Below are 20,763 nucleotides of genomic sequence, written 5' to 3'. Positions count from 1 at the left end.
CATCTTATTGCAGAGAAAGGTTTCATGCAGTTATACTATGAGATTCCACTACAAAATTTTTGTCCAGGAGAACATCTTGACCACAGTCAATCAAACAGTGATCTGCACAGAAAGTCTTTGATGCACTGCAGGGACGGGAGAGGCTGGTCTCTGTGGCATGGCTTCCCAAGTAGATTGTCAAAGCTATTTTGTTAAAGCTTCACTGCCACAACTTTAAAACAAGCACCAGCACCAAAACTTCGCTTAGTTGGTGGAGGTAAGGGCCCCTTCCGCATCATTTTGCCCTTGGGTGCAGTGAAGGTGGTTAGGGTACCTTAGAGAGAACATTGGTTGGGAGACCATCATTCATCTTCTTCTGGAATGTGCATTTTCCCAAAAGATCTGGAAAGGGATGCAGTAGTCTTTATCCACGTGTATCCAAAACACCTACATGATACTGGCAGCTTGCTCCAAGGATGCACACTGAGGCAAACTCCAGCTGGTGCTGGAAGATCATCAAATTGGTGAAAAGCATTCTTTGGTTTTCTGAACTTAGGTGGACTTCCACAGGCAGACAGAACAGTGCCAACTGGCACATGCCCATATGGTGGAACACGGACACACTGAGGCCTGCTGTATCCACCACAGAAGCTCAATGGGGCAAAGCCCCTGTTTAAAGCCATCACACCACACACACCGAGGCACAAGAAATGCTGCAAGGGCTGGACGCCTTGAGCAACACACCGAATGTCAGCAGGTCAGGCTGTATCTACAGAGGAAATGAACAGCTGACGTTGAGGGCCAAACCCCTCATCGAGACTGGAAGCCAGAATAAGGTGGTGGGGGGAGAGGAGGGACTCAATCTAGCAGCTAATAGGTGAGAGGGGGAAGGCAGGTGGGAGGGGGAGGGGGACAGGAGATAAAGGGAATGATGGGAGAAGCTAGGAGGTGATAAGTGGGAAGGCAAAGGGACAAAGGAGGGGGAGAGGACAATAAACAATGGGAATAAGGGAGGGAAATGGGGAACCAGAGATGGATAATAAGGGGATGAGAAAGGAGGAGAAGGGGTGAGGGGGCCGCAGGAATGTGGGAGAAGAATGGGAGGGAGAGGAAAACACAGGGGTATGGGTATCAGAAGTTAAAGAAATCAAAGTTGATGCCATCAGGTTCAAGGGCCTCGGCCTTTAGAGATTCTGTCTGATCTGCTAGGTTCCTCCAGCACAAGGATTTGCACCCAGTATACAAGCTCTCTGACCATCACTTACAGGAACATTGATGAAGGAAAGTTGATGTCACTTTGAATATACGTACACATGGAATGATGCTCCTCTTAATGAGAGGGAGAATTATAAACACACTGCATTATGTATTTGTGAAGTTTATGAATAAATTAGCAATTTGAAAATAAATACAGAAACAAGAACACCAATGTTGAAGCTCTCAAGGACCCCACAAAGACAGCTGCCCTCAGATAATGCCTCACTGTTGAACATTCAGCCGGGAGCTGCAGAGTGTCAGATCTGCCCTGGAGTCCATCTGTTAGCACCTGCAAACAGGCTTAGCATCTCCACTAACAAACACCAGGTCTGGTTGGATGAAAATGATCTGGAGAACCAAGAAGTAATTAAACATGAACATTGGGCCTTTCTACAGTGTACACTTCACCACGTCTCAAAGATCATGCTTCCACAGAAAACTGTGAGCTCAGGGACAGTGAGTAGGAGGACAGAGGTCAGGAAGCCCAGCAGCGTATTGATAACTATGACACGCTGTACGTGGACTCTCGCATATTGTCTGGTCATGTACGTCCAAAGGCTACCTATGCCACTGGTAGCCCAGAGCAACTTCTCAAAGACACAAGTGCAGAAAGAAATGCTGGAAGGAGCACACTCACCATGACCACATCTAGGCCATGGTGTCCTCAGCTCCATTTCCTAATGAGTTATCCAGTCCACTTTGGCTGTTGTGCCAGACTGAAAGATCTCCAACTTGCACAGGTACACTGTTGAAAGTATCCTGACGTCTGCATCGTGGACCGGTAGGGCAATTCCAATGCACAGGAATGCAAGAGGCTGCTCAGCCCTCTCCATCACTGACAGCATCTACAGGTACCATTCCCTGAAAGAGGCAGCACCTATCATCAAGGATTCCCACCACCAGGCTCATGCTCTTTTCTTGCAGCTACCATCAGACAGGAGATACAGGAGCCTGAAGTCCCACATACTAGGTTCCAGAACAGGTACTTTCCAACAAGCATCAGGTTCTTGAACTGACCTACACAAACCTAAACCTACCTCAGCAATGAAACAATGAACCACTTTCTTGTAAATACCGTCGACTTGTATCTAGTTGTGTTTTTCTCGTACTGATGTCTTGTTTTCCAAACCTTTTTCTTTGCCATGTATAATCTAAACTTTGTGTTATATGAACCTACCTACCTGTGATGCTACTGTAAGCAAGTTTTCCATTGTACTTGAATCTCACTGTAGCTGTGCACATGACAATAAACTTTATTTGATAAATCAAAAAGGCCATTTGTCAACTGAAAAGCAAGACCACAGGAACAGATGGCATCTGCACCAAAGTTCTGAAAGTGGGAGAGGGATTCCAGTCATTAATTCACAGCTTCATACCTTACATCTGGTAGTGGAGGTCATGCCTGTTGTAATGTGAGCATTATTAAAAGTAAGTTAATACTAATTAGGATAATGGGGGGTTTTACTTCCGTTCTTTTTACTTCCGGTGTGCTTTGTATATACTGTCCCTGCCATGCTGTACGGGTTGTGAAAAGCCTCTGTACATACATAACAGTTTTGAAGTTCAAGATAAAGTTGTTTCTTTGGCATGAAGTTCTCGAGTGTGCCTTTTTCAAAGTAGAGGTTACTACAATGCCAAAGAAACTCAGCAGCTCAGATGAGTTGTTGTGTTCCTATACAGAAACTAACAAGGGAAGAAGGGATGTTTTGCATCTCAATGCCAATCAGGTGGCATTGAGGGATTTTTTTTTGGATTGAGAAACTTGCCTCACACAGTTCTAGGATAATGGGGAACGGAGAAATTTTGTCTGCATGGTCCAGCTTGGCGGTGGCAACTAACAAGGCAAAGAAAGCACTGATCAATGTATGGAATTGACTGCTCACGTTCTCAGTTGAAAGTGACTGGAAAACTAACCAAATAATCCCTCCAATTGGAAAAAAAAACATAATGAAATAATCCAAATTAATAAAGAAAATAAAAAACTGCAGATGCCAGAAATTAGAAATAAGAATATATAATGCTGGAAACACTCAGCAGGTCAGGCAGTGTCTGTGGAAAGAAACACACAGTTAACATTAACACTGATGCTGCCTGATCTGCTGAAAAGTTTCCACCATTTTCTGTTTTTAAATTGACTCTAAAATTTATTGTAAATTAGAAACAGTTGTTGGCAACACTCAGCAGGACAAGCAGCATCTGTAGAGAGAGAAACAGAGTCAATATTTCTATTCAATGGTGTCTCATCAGGATCAATTTGATGAAAGACCATGGATTTGAAACGTTAACTGTGCATATTCCTCCACAAATGGTACCAACCCGCTGAGAACCTCCTAGAGCTCCTTTTCATATTTCATATTTCCATTGCCAGAAAAATTTTAGCTCTTGAATTAATGTTCCTAGTAAATGGATTGATAATAAGAAGTCTGCTAAATGTAATAATCCTGATAACTACAGGTCCACCCCAGCTTATGGACATTCAACTTATATAGAGCTGGTACATATGAGAGAGTGTCTGGGAGACCCGTGGCACAGATCTGCTGGCTGCTGCAGGACTGGAGTCACCTCCTGCTGTGTGGAAACTTTACTCAAAGTCCAAGTTGAGTTCATTGTCATGTGTACAAGTACACGTATGCACAGGTGTAATGAAGAACTTACTTGTAACAGCATCACAGGCACAGGATCAGATAAGCAGCATTCACAAGAAAAACAGAAATTAACCAAATTATACACAGCTTTTACATGAAAGAACGCAATTAGGACAGAAAATAAAGCCTATTTTAGTGCAAAATGATCCAAGTGCTCATCATGCTGCTAAACTCTAGTGACTAGAGTTAATTCTAGAGTTGTGCCAGTTGATTCAAGAACTGATCAGGTTGAAGGGAAGTGGCCGTTCTTGAACCTGGTGGCATGGGACTTCAGGCTTCTGTTCATAACTAGCAAGTAGTTGCAAGTAGTTGAAAGGACTGAAACTCCAGTGTAACCTGGGGACACCTAACACATAACCCTGAGCATAATGGATCAAAAGGTGAACAATGCCACGGGGAGCAACTCTCTGATTGGATAAAAGTGACTGACCTGAATTTCGTTGAGAGTTTCATCTTCTTTAGAATCATTTCTTTTCTCCAGTGCCTCCCCACGTAGCAGGGCTTCCAAAGTGGTTCCTTCAGCTGACACGCCATCTCTTTTTAGGGTGATCTCTCCTTCTGTGAAAGGAACATGAATATATTCCTATGAGGGTTTCAAAGATGGCATTCTGAAGGAAACAGACATGGATCTGAGAGACAGTTACACTTCCAAGGACCTGAATAGAGATTGGTATGCAGAGAAGGTCAAGGCTAGGATTGTTTTTGTGGATGGTACTTCAAGCTTTGAAGCTCAGATCAAACGTCCTTAACAGTATTGATGGACAGAGCAATCTAGGCGTGCAAGTCCACAGCTCCCTGGCTGTGGCTGTACAGGTTGATAAGGTGACAAAGATGATACATGCTTGCCTCTATTAATCAAGTTCAAGAGTCAGGAAGTTATGTTGGAGCTTTACAAAACTCTGGTTTGGCCACATCTTTAGTATTGCATTCAGTTCTGTTGCTCATTATGGGAAAAACACGGAGGATTTAGAAAGGGTGCAGAAGTGGTTTACCAGGGTGCTTCCTGGATTAGAGAGAGGTATTATAAGAAGATGTTGGACACACTTGGAACAGTGAAGGCTGAGGGGAGACCAAACAGAAATCTAACAGGTCACGAGAGATATTGATAGAGCAGACAGTCAGTATCTTTCTCCTGGGGCCAAAATGTTGAACATTAGAGAGCATGCATTTGAGGTGAGAAAGGCAAGTTCAGAAGAGATGAGCGGGGCAAGCTTTTTTTTTAATTACAGAGAGTTGTAGGTGCCCAGGATGCACTCCCAGGTGCCAGGGTGGATACATGAGCAAATTTAATAGAAGCATTTAAGAGTTTGCATTTAGACACATAACTGTGCACAGAATGGAGGGATATGGACATTGTAAGACCTTAAGACCATAAGACTTATGATCAGAATTAGGCTGTTCAGCCCATCGAGTCCACTCCCCAAAACTGAACAAAAACTGAAGACTCAAGAGCAAATAAAGAGAGGATAGAGATGGATGTCTTTCTACCGTGTGCTTCAAATCAAATCAAAATTAACCCACACAGGAAATGGTATAAAAACAGCTTATAGTAAGAGTAAAAGTCTTAGACACCCTAACTATATATATATATATCTCCCTAAGACTTTTTCACAATACTGTACGTGTGCGTATGATAATAAACTTGACTTTTCACTATAACTTTAAACGAAGCATTCTCTGGGGAATAAGAGTTCTACTAAATTACCTGCTTGAATTTATTAGCTCGAGCTCCAGTCTCTTCTGCAAATGGAAACCATTTCACTACCTCCCATTCATTATCTTAAAGAGCTCCAACATGTCACCTCTCAGCCTTCTCATTTCAGAAGTAAAACTGTTGGGACAGGTATAATTATTTGAGGAGTATCCTTCTCCAGCTAGTGTACATCCTTCTTGGAGACCATTGGACAGTTACAGTCACTGAAACTTTCAGGAACCCCAGAAAGAACAAACTCCTGCCTCAGCAAGGATCTGGGACCATTGTAATCTATCACCACAACAGGTCTACATGGATGCAATCTCATTGGCTCTCCACACAAAATCACCTGGACAAAACAAATACCTACAGGTATGTTACAATGCTGTCTATTGCCTATACTATAGCTCAGCATTTAACACCATCATTGCTACAGTCCTGGCCATAAAGCTACAGAACCCAGGCTCTGTCCCTCCCTCTGCAACTGGATCCTCAACTTCCTAAACGGAAGACCACAATCTGTGCGGATCAGAAGTAACATCTCCACCTTGCTGATAGTCAACACCGGTGTACCTCAAAAACCTGTGCCTAGCCCACTGCTCCACTCTCTCTACACCCACAAATGCGTGGCTAGGCATAGCTCAAGTGTCATCTATAGATTTACTGATGATGCAACCATTGTTGGCAGAATCTCAGATGGTGACAAGAGGGTGTACAGGAGCGAGATGTACCAGCTAGTGGAGTTGTGTCGCAGCAACAACCTGGCACTTAACATCAGTAAGACCAAAAACCTGATTGTGGACTTCAGGAAGGGTAAGGTGAAGGAACACAAACCAATCTTCATAGAGGGATCAGGAGTGGAGAGAGTGAGAAACTTCAAGATCCTGGGTGCCAATATCTCTGAGGACCTAACCTGAACACAACATATTGATGCAGCTATAAAGAAGGCAAGACAGTGGCTATATTTCATCAGGAGTTTGAAGAGATTTGGTTTGGTACCCAAAGTACTCGAAAACTTCTACAGATGTTCTGTGGAGAGCATTCTGACTGGCTGCATCACTGTCTGGTATGGGGGTTGGGGGGTACAGCACAGGATCAAGGTAAGCCGCAGAGAGTGGTAAAATTAGTCAGCTCCATCATGGGTACTAGCCTCAGTAGTACCCAAGACACCACCAAGGAGCGGTGCCTCAGGAAGGTGGCGTCCATTATTAAGGACACCCACTACCCAGGACATGCTCTCTTCTCATTGTTGCCATCAGGAAGGAGATACAGAAGGCTGAAGACACACACTCAGTGTTTCAGGAACAGATTCGTTCCCTCTGCCTTCTGATTCCTGAATGGACATTGAATAGTTGTTGAGAGTGTGCCTTCAGGCTCCTTTCCTGTACTTCCTCCTTGATTGTAACAATAAAAAGAGGGTTCGTCCTGGGTGATGGGGTCCTGAAGATTGGATGCTGCCTTCTTGAGGCACTGCCTTTTGAAGGTTTGTCCTTGATGCTGGCTGAGTTTGTAACTTTCCGCAGCTTTTTCTGATCCTGTGCAGGGCCCCTCCATCCCAGACGGTGATGCAGCCAGTCAGATCGCTCTCCACAGTACAACTGTAGAAATTTATGAGTCTTGGATGACATACCAAATCTCCTCAAACTCCTAATGAAATATAGCTGCTGTTGTGTATCAACGTGCTGGGCCCAGGATAGATCTTCTGAGATGTTGACACCCAGGAAACTGAAACTGCTCACCCTTTCCACCACTGATCCCCCAATGAGAACCTATTGTGTGCTTCCTTAACTTCCCCTTCCTGAGTCCACAATCAATTCCTTGGTCCTACTGACACTGAGTACAAGATTGTTATCGCAACACCACTCAACCAGCTGATCTTTCTCACTCCTGTGCACCTCCTCATCAACAATCGTTGTGTCATCAGCAAACTTATAGATGGCATTTGAGTTGTGCCTAGCCTCAGTTGTGGGTGGAGAGCAGAGCAGAGAAGTGGGCTAAGCACACGTTCTCATGGTGCACCACTGTTGATTGTCAGTGAGATGTTCTTTCTGATCCACAGAGATTGAGGTCTCCCAGTGAGAAGTCAAGGATCCAGTTGCAGAGCCCCAGGTTTTGCAGCTTGTTGATTAGAACTGAGGGTACGATTGAGTTGAATGCTGAGCTGTAGTCAATAAACAGCAGCCTGAGGCAGGCATTGCTATTGTCCAGGTGATTCCAGGCTGGGTGGAGAGCCAGTGAGATTGTATCCACTGCAGATTATTGTGGCGATAGGGGAATTGCAGCAACTCCAGGCCTTGCTCAGGCAGGAGTTGATTCTGGCCGTGACCAACCTCACAAAGACTTCATCACAGTAGATGTGAGTGCAACTGGGTGTTGGTCACTGAGGCAGCTCAAACTGCTCTTCCTGGGCACTGGTATGACTGTCACCCTTCCAAAGCAGGTGGGAGTCTCCGACTGCAGCAGTGAGAGATTGAAGGTGTCCTTGAACACCACTGGCAGTGTTTGGCACAGGTTTTCAGTGCCCTACCAGGTACTCCATCAATCCACTGACAAGGGACGGATTTTTCAGCAATGGCTTTTCTGATGTGGCTTTTCAAATCTTGGTATGTCAGGTGAAGTATGACTCACACTGACAGAAGGTCTGAACGACCTTGCAATCAGTGAGGTAGACCAAGAGCTGGTGAGTCAATCAAATACAGGGAGGCAAGCCCTAAGGCTATGGATAGGGCTTGAAATTTCAGTCTTCTTATCGACAGGAATTCAGTGACACCCTCTGTTACTGCTCCCTCTCTGTGATCTCTGCTGCCCTCTGACAACCACCATGCCTGATTCCGCTCCCCCCCTTTCTCTTTTCTTCTATTCATCACTATGGCCTCTTACCTCTTCTCCTCACTTGCCTATCACCCCACCCCCCAGTGCCTCTCCTTCTCCCAAGGACCACAGTCCTCTCCTATCAAATTCCTTTCTCTCCAGCCCTTTAACCTTTTCCACCCACTTGGCTTCACCTATCACCTTCTAGCTAGTCCTCCTTCCCGTTTTCCCACCTTTTTATTCTGGCATCTTCCCTCTTCCTTTCTAGTTCTGAGGAAGGGTCTTGGCCTAAAACTTCATGTTTATTCGTTTCCATAGATGCTACCTGACCTGTTGAGTTCCTCCTGCGTTTTATCTGTGTTGCTATGGATTTCCAGCATCTGCAGAACTCCTCAGGCTTATCATTAACAAGTTTAACTGCTTTGCAAGCTCACATTTATTGGAAGCAATATACCAGCAGTGCAGTGACCACCACCCCATCACACAGCTACCCACAGTTGCCATTCAGGTCAGGGCCGGGACCTCACATACATCCATTAAGGCGGTGAGACATTTCTCACAGCTGCAAGCCTCAAACTCAGCTCATACTGTGAACACGTTGCCATTCATTATGGCAAGCACACTCAGTCTAGCACAACCAGCACACTCCTCCTCTTGCAGCACAAAATGGTTGCTGCACAAGGCCTAGTCCAAAGGCTCTCGAGCAACCAAGTGTTGACCATTGCAGGGTCCAAGGCCAGTAACAGCAAAGGTTCACCAGCTGGATTCCTGGAACACTAAGTCTGTCGTACGAGAAGAGTAAGCAGACAGGGCCTTAGGTCAGTGATTTAACTTTTTTCAGATGGCTCGACTATTTAACCAAATAGGTCACTAACAAGTCTGCAGATGGTGTTGATTCAATAGCAATCCACTCGAGGATTTCAGGCCTGCTTCCAGAACCAATGGTTTATATTAGAGGTTCCCAAATTTTTTCATGCCATGAACACCTACCATTAACTGAGGGGCCCATGGACTCCACATTGCAAACATTTGGTTTGGATAAATGAGAGGTGATCCTGTTGAAAAAGGAGCAGAAGTTCTTCTGTTTCTGCATTTCGTAAGTGAGAGAGAGTGATCCTGTTTACTCACTAACCAGGTAACTTTGCTTACAGTTTATCCCATGATACTCTGGTCTCACTATATCAGAGACGTTCCCCCCCACCCCCCGTCTCTCCCCACCCCACCTACAACGACCACTCCTGCAGCTTTACGGCGTCTTTTGTTTCCTGACAAAAGTTCTATGACCTGAACATTGACCTTCTCTTCCCGCAGATGCGGCCTGACCTCATAATGGCGAGAGGCAGAAATGACAGTTCCACTGGCTGGGACGTCTAGAATCATGTTTATGGGGTTAGCCATTCAAAACTGAGGTGAGAAGAGGGCTCTGACTCTTTGGACCTCTCTGCGCAAAAGGGCTGTGAATGCTCACTTGGTATGGAGACTAACGGAGTTTTGGATCTTAAGGACATGGTGGCAGAGCAAGAAAGTGATGCCAAAGTGAAAGGTGAACTAAGATCTTATTAGAGGAGAGAGAATGAATGACCTGCTCCCACTTCTGTTTTTCATTCTTATACTAGCCTTGCACAAGCCTAAGAAGTCCCAGATACATAGAAACTGTTATCTTGAGTGCCTTGGCTTTTGCCATGTTGATTGCCTCTGTTGAGGTTGTCTCTTGTCCCATCACCCCTGGCAGATCTGGACTCTTCAGTTATTGCTCCCTGCTGAGATGTGCTTCCTAAATACCATCCACGGACAGAACATCTTGCTGAAAGCCCCTTCCCTCCTCCACTACATGGTAACCTAATGGAGTTCTCTCCTTGCCCCATTCTCCCCAATGCCATAGAGTCATTGAGTGCAGAAACAGGTCCTTCAGCCAACTGGTCGATGCCAACCACAGCATCCTCCCTGCTAGCCCCAATCCCATTTAAACAGTGACACGTACAATGCCATCCTTACCAAAATATCAATGCACAAATTGCCCTCCAGATGATCTGCTCTCCCCCCACCCCGCCACCGAAGAACCCAATTTTGCATCTATATTTTTCAAGCTACAAAAAATGCACCTTCCCATCCTTTTGTAACTGGCAGAGAAATCAATATAAATATCCCATCTCCACAGTCCTGCTCCAAATTAAATAAGTTGCATTCACACACAATTTAGAGTGGTCAACAAATCTGCAGATTATACCTCCGATTCCTGAACAAGCCAAAGTGATCCCATCACTGATTCCCGGAGAACACTGTTTCACTACACTTTGCCAATTGGCCATCTTTAACCCTTCCTTTTTCGCATTAGGGTTTACCTTTTACAGTTTATTTATTTATTGAGATACAGCCCAGAATAGACCCTTCTGCCTCTTTGAGACACGCCACCCAGCAATCCCCTGATTTAATCCTAGCCTAATCATGGGACAATTTTCAATTAACAATCAACCTCTGGACTGTAGGAGGAAACCAGAGTACATACAAACTCCTTACAGGCAGTGGTGGGAATTGAACCTGGGTTACCGATGCTTTAAGCCATTGTGCTAACCATTACACCAACGTGCTGTCCCATTGGTAAAAGATCATGGGCAATGGAGAGTGAGCGGAGGACAGTAGCTTGAAGTTTGCAGTCAAAAGGAACTGTGAAAACTACAGCTCCAGTATTCTGTGCAGAGGCTGAGTATTCTGTAATGCACAGGGGCAGAATGGGTAGGGGTTGGGGTGGGGGAGAAGAGGGAGGAATGGTGGGAGCATCTCCTACCCCTTTGGATTTTGAAGGAAGCCAAGATCAAGAAAGCAAAGATGATACCAACAATTTGAAGAGAAAACTGGCAAAAAATCTGCTGATTTCTTTTCTAAAACACACCCATTACATGCTTGGCTTTATTCAGAGCAAGCCATTATTGAAAGAATGCCCATACAAAACTGAACACCAGGCAGTTTACAGGAGCTCTTTTTTTTCAAACCCATGTGCAGATTACTGCTCAAGAATAGGTTAAAAATGTCAGTACAAGATCATCCTCCATTCAAGGCAATAACTTTCCAATCTATGCAATGAAAGTGAATATCTGATTTGCATACACTAAATTCCTTCAGCTATTTGCCACTATGATCCATGCATTTGTAAGCATTAAATATTTATGCATAAATATGTAGCTTCTTTGGAGAGGTTGTTCGCAAATCATAGCATAAAATGTTAGAAGGGGGAAATGAAAGATCTTTGTGTCAGGCGAGAATGAATTTATTTCAGGACATGCTGTCCACTTGCAAGCTGATGTGCTCGCTCTCGCCTTCTCCAGAGCAGCTCTCGACAAATCTCTTTCTCCCTGGGGTCTCAGTACTGGAATAACCCAGCTGAAACAGACCAATCTGTCTTTTGTTCACAGCATGGATTTTTTTCTGAGTACGAAGCAAATTGGCTACGTACAACAAAAGGTAAAGTGGCAAGACAAAAGCAGCTAATAAAGTAACAGGGATAGCAAAATAATTACTTCATAGGTCATTAACACAGACACTCTATTCAGTTCATAATAACCGTTGATTCCGTGAGAGATACCAACATTCGGTATGATCTGTAGGCATCAAGTTGGAATACAAATACTCCAGTCTGCAGTGACAAAGTGACCTTCAGAATGGGCTGGTGAATATGAGTAGGCAGTCACAACGCACACCACCTCCATCCCAAGTGAGATACAAACGCAGGCTGGCTTTAGCAGCTGTATTAGTGCACTGCCAGCAGTCTGTCTCTTTCTCTGCAGTACATTTGGCCCTAAGAGAATGACACAGCAGAGCTAACCCAGCCTTGTCGAGTTGCCCAACAAGTCTGTGAGCAGCTCTTTCCCAAATCCATGCAGATGGTAAGAAAGCTCTAAACACCATTTTATAACAGCACAAAATTTACTCCCTTCCTAATGCCACCGATTACTAAAATCTGCAAATTAAAATGCAGCACTATTTGCAGTTAGGCCAGGGAAGTACAGAGCCAGATCTTGTTGGTGCTTGTCTCTCCCATGATCACTTTCCATTGTGATCAGTGGGGCAGATGCACAACAAACGTGGACGAAGACCTGGGCATTCATGGGCTGCTGTGGAGCGCTGACAGCGGCGGAAATGTACGGCACCACAATCTGTGACCTATCCCTTGACATACCCCTCACTACACGTTACAAGATCAAGCCTGGTTCAATGAGGTGTGAAGGGGCAAGCTGCAAGTAGCACCAAGTGTTCTCAAGTGGTGCCAGCTTGGAGAAAAGCAACACGAGGCTGGTCATGTGCTAAACAGCTTGCAACAGGTAGGGTCATCGCACAACCGGCAGATCAAAGGTCCACTGCCCAACCACACCCAGTCACCAATGGCTGATCACATTTAGCACACTGGCCTGGCCTTCATTAGTCAGGGCACTGAGTGTCAGAGTTTGGGACGTAATGTCACCATTGTATGAGATGTAGGAGGCCTGTTATACAAAAATGTTCTTAAACTTGAAAAAGTGCAGAAAATATTTGCCAGGATGTGGCCTGGACTTGGAGGCCTGAGTTACATGGACTAGGATTTTGGGCCAAATACAGGCATATGAAATTAGCGAACTGGCAATACAGGTGAACTGGGCAAAGGACCTGCTTCTAAGAGTATGTCATTTAAACAGCGTTCCAAAGAGATACAATTCGAGTCAGTGAGTTGTGGGCGTGCCACGTGGGGGCCGGAATTGTGGTGACACTTGCAGCTGCCCTGCACGATCCTCACTGATCTAATTTGATGCAAAGGCAAAAGGTACATTTCAATGCATAGGTGCAAATATTGCCAGCATCTTCTGTTTTTGGTTCCTGGCTGCCAGCAACAGTTGAAATAAATCTCAGTCAGAAATGATCAGTGATCTTAGACATAATAATTCTGATTCTGAATAACTTCAACAGAACAGAAACAATATCCAAGAAGGGACAACTGGCAATGGCTAAGTCACTAAGCCAGTACGAACGATCTCTAATCCAGAGATGAGAGCTCAATTACCACCTAGGCAGTTGGGAAATAAATAATTCTGGAATTATTAAATTGGTCTGGAGAATAGGAAGAAAAAATTTTCTATATTTACCCAGACCCACCAACAAGGTCGATCCTTAACTACCTCTGCATCTGAGGGGTAGTCAGCGATGGACAATAGACACCAGCAATAAACAGAAGAACTTGACAGCAGTCCATTCAGGTGACCATGACTCGATTCATTTGGTGCAAGGAGCGCCAGTGACAGATCAGATCAGAGTTTTGGGTACAGGGGGTGGTGGTGGTTCCATTACAACACCAGCTCTTAAACAGTGACAACTTCAGCTGTGCCTACTTTGACAAACTCTGCTGTCAGGGCTTATTGTTGGCCACAATTGGAATTGGATGTAGGAATACGTTCACCGTGGTTGTGCCGTTTAAAGGAGTTGATCTGTCCCCTGTTACATCAACAATGGCATTCAACTGGAACAATGTCTTTAATAGTGCAGATATTTGGAGTCCATTCAGGTGACCAGACCCACTGCTGTCAGACTTCTGAACAAATCAGCCCTTTCACACCCGCTTCCCACTGGCGCTGCCACCATCTCAAATCTAATTCTACCTCTTCCATTATTGTCACTTCAGCATTTCTTTTTGCTCTGCTTTAGATTGCAACTACAATCAGTGCACCAACACTTGGGTGTTTCACATGTTACTGTTTACTTGCTGAGAGTCACAGGAGCAAAGGAATTCATTGAACCCTGGTCTATATGACACTCTAAGTCAAATTCCAATGCCTTACAACACTGTCATCGTGAAACAAGTTCTAGGCATTCAAATATGCTACTCAGTCTCTGCAAAAGCAATTGGGCAAAGTTATGAAAAATAAAGGAAATGACTGATAGTCAAACCGTGCTCTGAAGTTTTACTTTGCAGTGTAGAATAATATTTCCAGTTACTGACGCACAACATTTTTCAGGTTGCAGATTACTAAGCTCTTTTCTCAGTACATAAGAATATTGTACCTGAAATGCATTTCCTTGACTAACAGCTTTGGATTCCTCTGTGAAACAGGGTCTAGGGATTCTGAAGGTCACCATAAAATCACCTGCCTTTGTTGTGCACGAGGCCCTACGGACAGGAACTGGAAGACTAGAAAACAGTAAGCAAATATCTGCACTAGCAAAGACATTGTTCTAGTTGAATGCCATTGTTGACGTAACAGGGGACAGATCAACTCCTTTAAATGGCACAACCATGGCGAAGGTATTTCTACATCCAATTCCAGTTGTGGCCAACAATAAGCCCTGTCAGCAGAGTTTGTCAAAGTAGGCACAGCTGGCAATTAGTCTCAAAAAAATGTCAATTTCTTGCAATTTATTCTACAGAACTTCCCCATAACAACATCATATTCTAAAAGAGGATTATTAGCCAGTGGAAAATTGAACTGACTATTTCAAGTTAGTGATGAATTAACTCTACAGCAGCAGCTACTGTCTGGTTCCACCAAAACAACGGGGGATCCAGGGATGTCAACGTCAGCTCTGTGACTGGAGGTACGGCAGCATGCAGTAATCTGCCCACACCAATTACTGCTCTTGGGCTAGTTCTAAAATTATGCTGATCCGTGATGGCTCTGGCTGTTTAAATGGGCTGCCTGGAGAGGTACTAGCATAAACTAAAAGGCCGTATACGATCAGGTGTGGAGGAGAGGGGTTGCTTCGCATCATAATACTGATTTGAAACACTCGAGTTCCTCAGGGATCTCGACAGGGTGGATGTGGAAGAATTTAGAAGTCGAGTTCACTGTTTACAAAATAAAAGGTCGCAGATTTGAGACAAAGATGAGGCGCATTTTCCCCTCAGAGGGCTGTCAGTCTTTAGAATTTTGCTTTCACTGAAGGAGTGAGTCATTGAATATTCTGAAAGCAGAGGTGGTTAATAAGCAGGGGGAGTGAAAGGTTATCGTGGGTAGACAGGAATGCTACAATCAGATCACTCGTGACCTAAATGAATGCTGCAAGTGTTGGCGTCTGCTCCTAATTGTTCATATTTCCAATGACAGAACAAAACAAAATGCAGAAACTGCTCAGCAGGCCACAGAGTATCTGTGAAAAGAGAAGAAAGACAATCAGATTGCCGATCTTTCATATTTTTATCCAGGAAAGTACCTTGACGAGGCACATCGTGGCCTAGTACAGCAGTTCTAAAAGCTGCAGAGAGCAGCGGACAAAGCCCAGTCCATCACAGGCACAGCCCTCCCCATCACTGACAGCAGCTACAGGAGGTGCTACATCAAGAAAACGACATCTTTATCTATGATCCCCACTACCCCGGTCATGCTCTCCTCTTGCTGCTACCATCCAGGAGAAGATGCAGAAGCCTGAAGCCCCTCACCATCAGGTTCAGGGACAGCTACTTTGCAACAGCCTACATGTTCTGGAACTGACCCACACAATCCTACCCTACCTCAGCAATGGAACACACAGACCACCTCTTGCACTACATTGGGCTTGTCTCTGCTTGTGGCTTTGTTTGCAAAGTTTTTCTTCACATCAATAATTAATGTTTTGTGTGTTGTTTGTATCTACATGCCTGCAAGCAAAATTTTCATTGCGCCTGTACCTCACTATACTTGTACCCCTGACAATAAACTTAACATAACGCTCACCGCGACACAGCAACTTTAAAGTTGGGGAAGGAGTAGAAGAACCTGAAGTTTGCAGCAGCAATATAGCAGAAATCCCTTGAAGACATAAACAAAGCTAGATAAATGGGACCTTTGAGAATACACTGATAGTTTGTTTTCAAAACAGCAGTGGTGGTGGAATTTGGTCTATCAAAGGAAGACAAGCAAAAACTGGATCTAGTCAAGTAAAATCTATTCCCCAGCTCTTGATCCACAGTCCTTTGTGCTACGGCTCTTTGAATGTCATAAAGATAATTTTTAGACATGAAGGCTTTTTTTCCTTGGTCACCATTTCGTGCAGAGGTTCAGACCGCCACCACTTTTTGTGATTTACGCCCCTTTACAAATCCTTTTAGTTTAAATTTCCTCCCCAGTTATTGGCCTGTCAAGAGCGAATGGCTCCAGCCTTCCTCCCTCTCACTTTTGATTAGAATGGAGATACAATATTTTGCTCGGAAGGAAGAGAAGAGGCCAAATGTATTTTTTAAAATGTAATTCAAAAAGGGAAGTGAACCAAAAAATCTTGGAGAGTATGAGCCTCGCTTGTTGACTGTGGCAGGACAGGGAACTGGTTATAAAAGTGCATGGGGATCCTCATCATCATTACGTGCCTTGTCGTATGACATAGGCTATCACGATCTTTCACCATACTTGTTCTTGGCAGAAATTTCTACAGAAGTGGTTTGCCATTCCCTTCGTCTGGGCAGTGTCTTTACAAGTTGGGTGACCCCAGCCATTATCAATACTCTTCAGAGATTGTCTGCTTTGCGTCAGCGGTCACATAACCAGGACTTATGACATGTACCAGTTACTCACACGACCATCCACCACCTGCTCCCAGGGCTTCACATGACCCTGATCGGGGGCTAAGCAGATGTTACACTGTGCCCAAGGGTGACCTGCAGGCTGGCAGAGGGAAGGAGCACCTTACACCTCCTTTGGTAGAGACGCATCTCCACCCTGACACCCAAATATGGGATGCCGGGTTTTATAATGAGATGCATTGTGTATAAGGCTATAAAAATATGATAAACTTTTACAAAGCCACTGGAATATTGTGTCCATCTGCGGACACCACATTTTGGGGAGATATGTGACGGTTTTGACGAGGGTGCAGAGCAGATTAACCAAACTGATTGCAGGAATAAGGGATAGTTATTTGAATGCACTGGAGCTCAGCCTGCTGTCCATAGCACACAGGAACTTGCAGGCAGATCTGATACAGGTAGTTACCATCATGACTATCAGACAGAATAGTTGGACAGAAACTGTTCCTATTAGGGAAATGTTAAGAGCTAGGAGACACAATGTTATTTGGTGGGGAAAGAAGATCAAAGCTAGAATTCAGAAAAAAATGTTTTTATGCAACAAGTAGTTGTGGTGTGGGATGGACTGTTGGTTGAGTTGTGAAAGCTGTTTCAACTTCTGCGTTCAAAAGGGAGCTGGATAACTATCAGAATTTGCAGAGCTATGGGAGAAAGTAAGTGGGACAGGTGGGTCTGTTCTCACAAAAGAGTCAGCGCAGACTTAACTTAATGGGCTGAATGGCTAAACCATTCTGTAAATTAAATCTTCCCTCAGACTCCTTTGTTCCAATGAAAATACGCTCAACCGGATAGTTCTTCATCACAAATCAAATTTCCACAGGGTCATAAGCAAGAGAAAATCTGCAGATACTGGAAATCTGAGCAACACACACAAAACGCTGGAGGAACTCAGCAGGCCCGGTGGCACCTGTGGAAAAGAGTAAACAGTTATCGTTTCAGGCCGAGACCTCCACTGTACTTTTACTCAAAGATGCTGCCTGGCCTGCTGAGTTCCTCCACCATTTTCTTATTTCCACAGAGCCATTCCAACTCTCCTCCGCAGTCTGTTTCATATCGACCCTGCAGGCAGGGATCTGGTTCCGATTTAACTTCCATTACCTCAGGAAAGCAGTCAACACACCCAAAGACCTCTCCCACCCTTAACATTCTCTCTTCTCCATTTCTCCATTGGACAGAAGATAGAAAAGCTTGAGAACACACCACCAGGTTCGAGGGCAGCTTCTACCCCACTGTTACAGGGCTCTTGCATGGACCTTTTGTATGATAAAGATAACTCTTGACCTCAATAAAAATGAACTCTTGATCTTCCATCCAACCTTATTGTATAACTACATTGCACTTTCATTGTACCTGTAATATTATATTCTGCACTCTGTTATTGATTTTCCTTTTGTACTACCTTAGCATACTTATGTTTTGAAATTATCTGTCTGGATGGCATGCAAACAATAGCTTTTCAGCACATGTCAGTACACGTGAAAACAGTAAACCAATTCCCATCTGTATACCGTCTCAGCATAACCTCACTGGTCTTATGTTCATGATTCTGAAAGCAACTTATCTCTCTCTATAACTGTCTTATTTACCTTCAGAGGTCTGTGGTAAAACCCCTCAGTTACACTTCCAACTTTTATGCATCTCTTTACCCTCTTCGTCCAAGTGCAGTACAGGTGCTCCTTCCAAAGTTATGAACACCTCGCTAATACACAGCCTGGTCAGACGTGTAGACACATAGGAGACCGGCAGTCTGGTTTCAAAGACCGCTGTGAGTATCTTCTGCAGTGTGGGAACTGTTAACAGTCATAAGCAGTGGAGGACCTGTACTACACTTCTCTAGAATGAACTTGTCAGATTGTGCTCACCCAGGTAGTCCACTGATATCCTCCTGCAGACTTGAGCATCCGTCCTCTTTCTCAAGCACACTGCCACTTTTGACATCTGCAAACCTCAAGTCAAAATGATGTGTGTGTGTGTGCACCCATATGGATACGGATAGAGAGAAAAACACACACACACACACACACACAGAGTAGATTCCAATTAATTGGGATACATCGGGACCAGTATAGTTTGGCCCAATTAGCCATAGCTGTTTTTTTAATATAGCAATACAACACAAAATAGGCCCTTCCAATCCTTCGAGCCACGCTGCCCCAGCAACCCCCACAAACCCAATTAACCCTAACCTAATCACGGGACAATTTACAATGACCAATGGACCTACCCAGCAATTGGTTACTGGTAAACCAACCAACTTCAGGCAGACAAAAAGGTGTCTTTCACCAAGATGATGCCTGTCCTCAGCCAGCTGTTTAATATAAGGTTCCCTACAACCTTATAAGTTTTACCCTCTCTGGAATTTGTTATAACAGCCTGTCAAGGTCATAGCATCCCACATCAATCACATTTCCCACCTTGCCATTCAATCGCTTTATTCTACCTTAGCTGGTCACAAATCATCACCCCCCCCCAACTTCAACTTCCCCACGCAGGGGCACAAGCTTTTTCTCTCTATTCAATCCATCAAAAGCCCTCCATGATTCTGAACAAGTCTACCTCCTCTTAAGCATCAGAAGGCAGTTAACCGGGCAAGTACGAGAAAGGACGAGCAGTAAGGCTGCAGGGAAATGGACGGAGCAAGGAATGGGACCAATGGGATTGTTCTGGTAAGCTAAAGGGCTGTGTTGTGTAATGCTCTGCCCCCAGAGGTATACTTTGGACACATGAGCTAGTAGTGCATGACCATTACATCCCGCAGACAGCCAAGAGCTCCGATCAGGAAAAGCACAGCAATTTGGAAAAAACAGACAAAAGTATCCAAGAAGGAAGCCGTTTAGGAGAAATTTCTCCACTCAGAGTGGGGTGGATCTTTGGAATTCTCCTCCCCAGACATTTGGTCATAGAGAGCAGGAAAGGGATCTATAAACATCTGCACATTAAAAACATCAAAGAGAAACAGCAGGAATATGGCATTGAGGTAGGAGACCTTCAAATCTTGTTAACATAGAACAGTAGAGCACAGGGTCTTTGCTGGCAATATGGTGTCAAACTAAGTGAACTGGTTATTAAAAGCCTACTAAGCTAGTCAGTTCAATATACACCAGTCCATTCCCTCAGATCTCTGTATACTCATGTAACTATCTAAAAACATCTCAAATGTCTCTATCACATTTGCCTCTACTACCATCCCAGCATTACTATCCATGCATCCCCCCCCCAACTCTGGTTAAAGTGGTGGGAGCCTAGAAAGTCTCCTTTGAGCTTTTCCCTTTCTCACCTTAATTATGTGCCCTCTAGTATTGGGTATTTCTACCCTGAATCTGCTCTGCCTGTGTTGGCAGGGATAGCGTAGCTCCACTGCAAGTTCTCAAAGATCTAACATCAGGTGAAAAGTTACAACCAAACTACTAACTTACAAATGTACCTGTCCTCCCTTCCCCTTCCTCCTCTGGCAAAATTATCTGGGCAGCCCATCCCAGTAAGTACAAGTTACACTTTGAAGTACTTCACAGCTCACTTTTAGAGTATGTAAAGATAATCTCCAAATTCTTTAAGGTACCAGCACCAGCCTTGCACGCTGTGGTGAAAGAGACTCACCGAGCTTTATCTCACACAGTCTCAGCCTGGGGTCTTCAGGAGGATGGCGACGCCTCTTCTTACGCCAGCAGCGAGCAGGATAAGTGTACAACTGGCCAGGAGCTAAGCCTATAAGACACAGTCCCCGAATTAGAGTGGAGTGCTTTGTAGGCAGACCATTACAAACTTATTCAGTATCATGCAGACTTTACTTTAAGGCTGGGAGATTTCATACTCAACTGTCCAGCTAGAAAGGACACACAAGAGTGACATAGACTTGCAAACAC

At 44.4% G+C, this 20,763-nt stretch overlaps 1 protein-coding gene across 7 annotated transcripts in view; it reads right to left on the bottom strand.

The window, feature by feature from the left end:
* dpf3 (double PHD fingers 3) overlaps positions 1-20,763 on the bottom strand; it is a 198,121-nt gene that overhangs the window by 79,018 nt on the left and 98,340 nt on the right. For all 7 annotated transcript variants that reach the window (XR_010018668.1, XR_010018670.1, XR_010018672.1 and 4 more), the window contains exons 3-4: positions 20,498-20,605; positions 4,312-4,439 (exon numbers count right to left, since the gene is read on the bottom strand). Coding sequence is in view for 3 of the 7 variants with exons in the window: in XM_063053721.1 (XP_062909791.1) it covers positions 4,312-4,439; positions 20,498-20,605 (236 nt within the window). In the remaining 4 variants the exon portion in view is untranslated. The remainder of the gene's footprint in view (positions 1-4,311; positions 4,440-20,497; positions 20,606-20,763) is intronic.

The sequence above is a fragment of the Mobula hypostoma genome, chromosome 1 (assembly GCF_963921235.1).
Source record: "Mobula hypostoma chromosome 1, sMobHyp1.1, whole genome shotgun sequence".
NCBI classification, from domain to species: Eukaryota; Metazoa; Chordata; class Chondrichthyes; order Myliobatiformes; family Myliobatidae; genus Mobula; species Mobula hypostoma.
The sequence above is the reverse complement of the archived record's forward strand: the minus strand, read 5'-3'. Positions and strand labels throughout refer to the sequence as shown.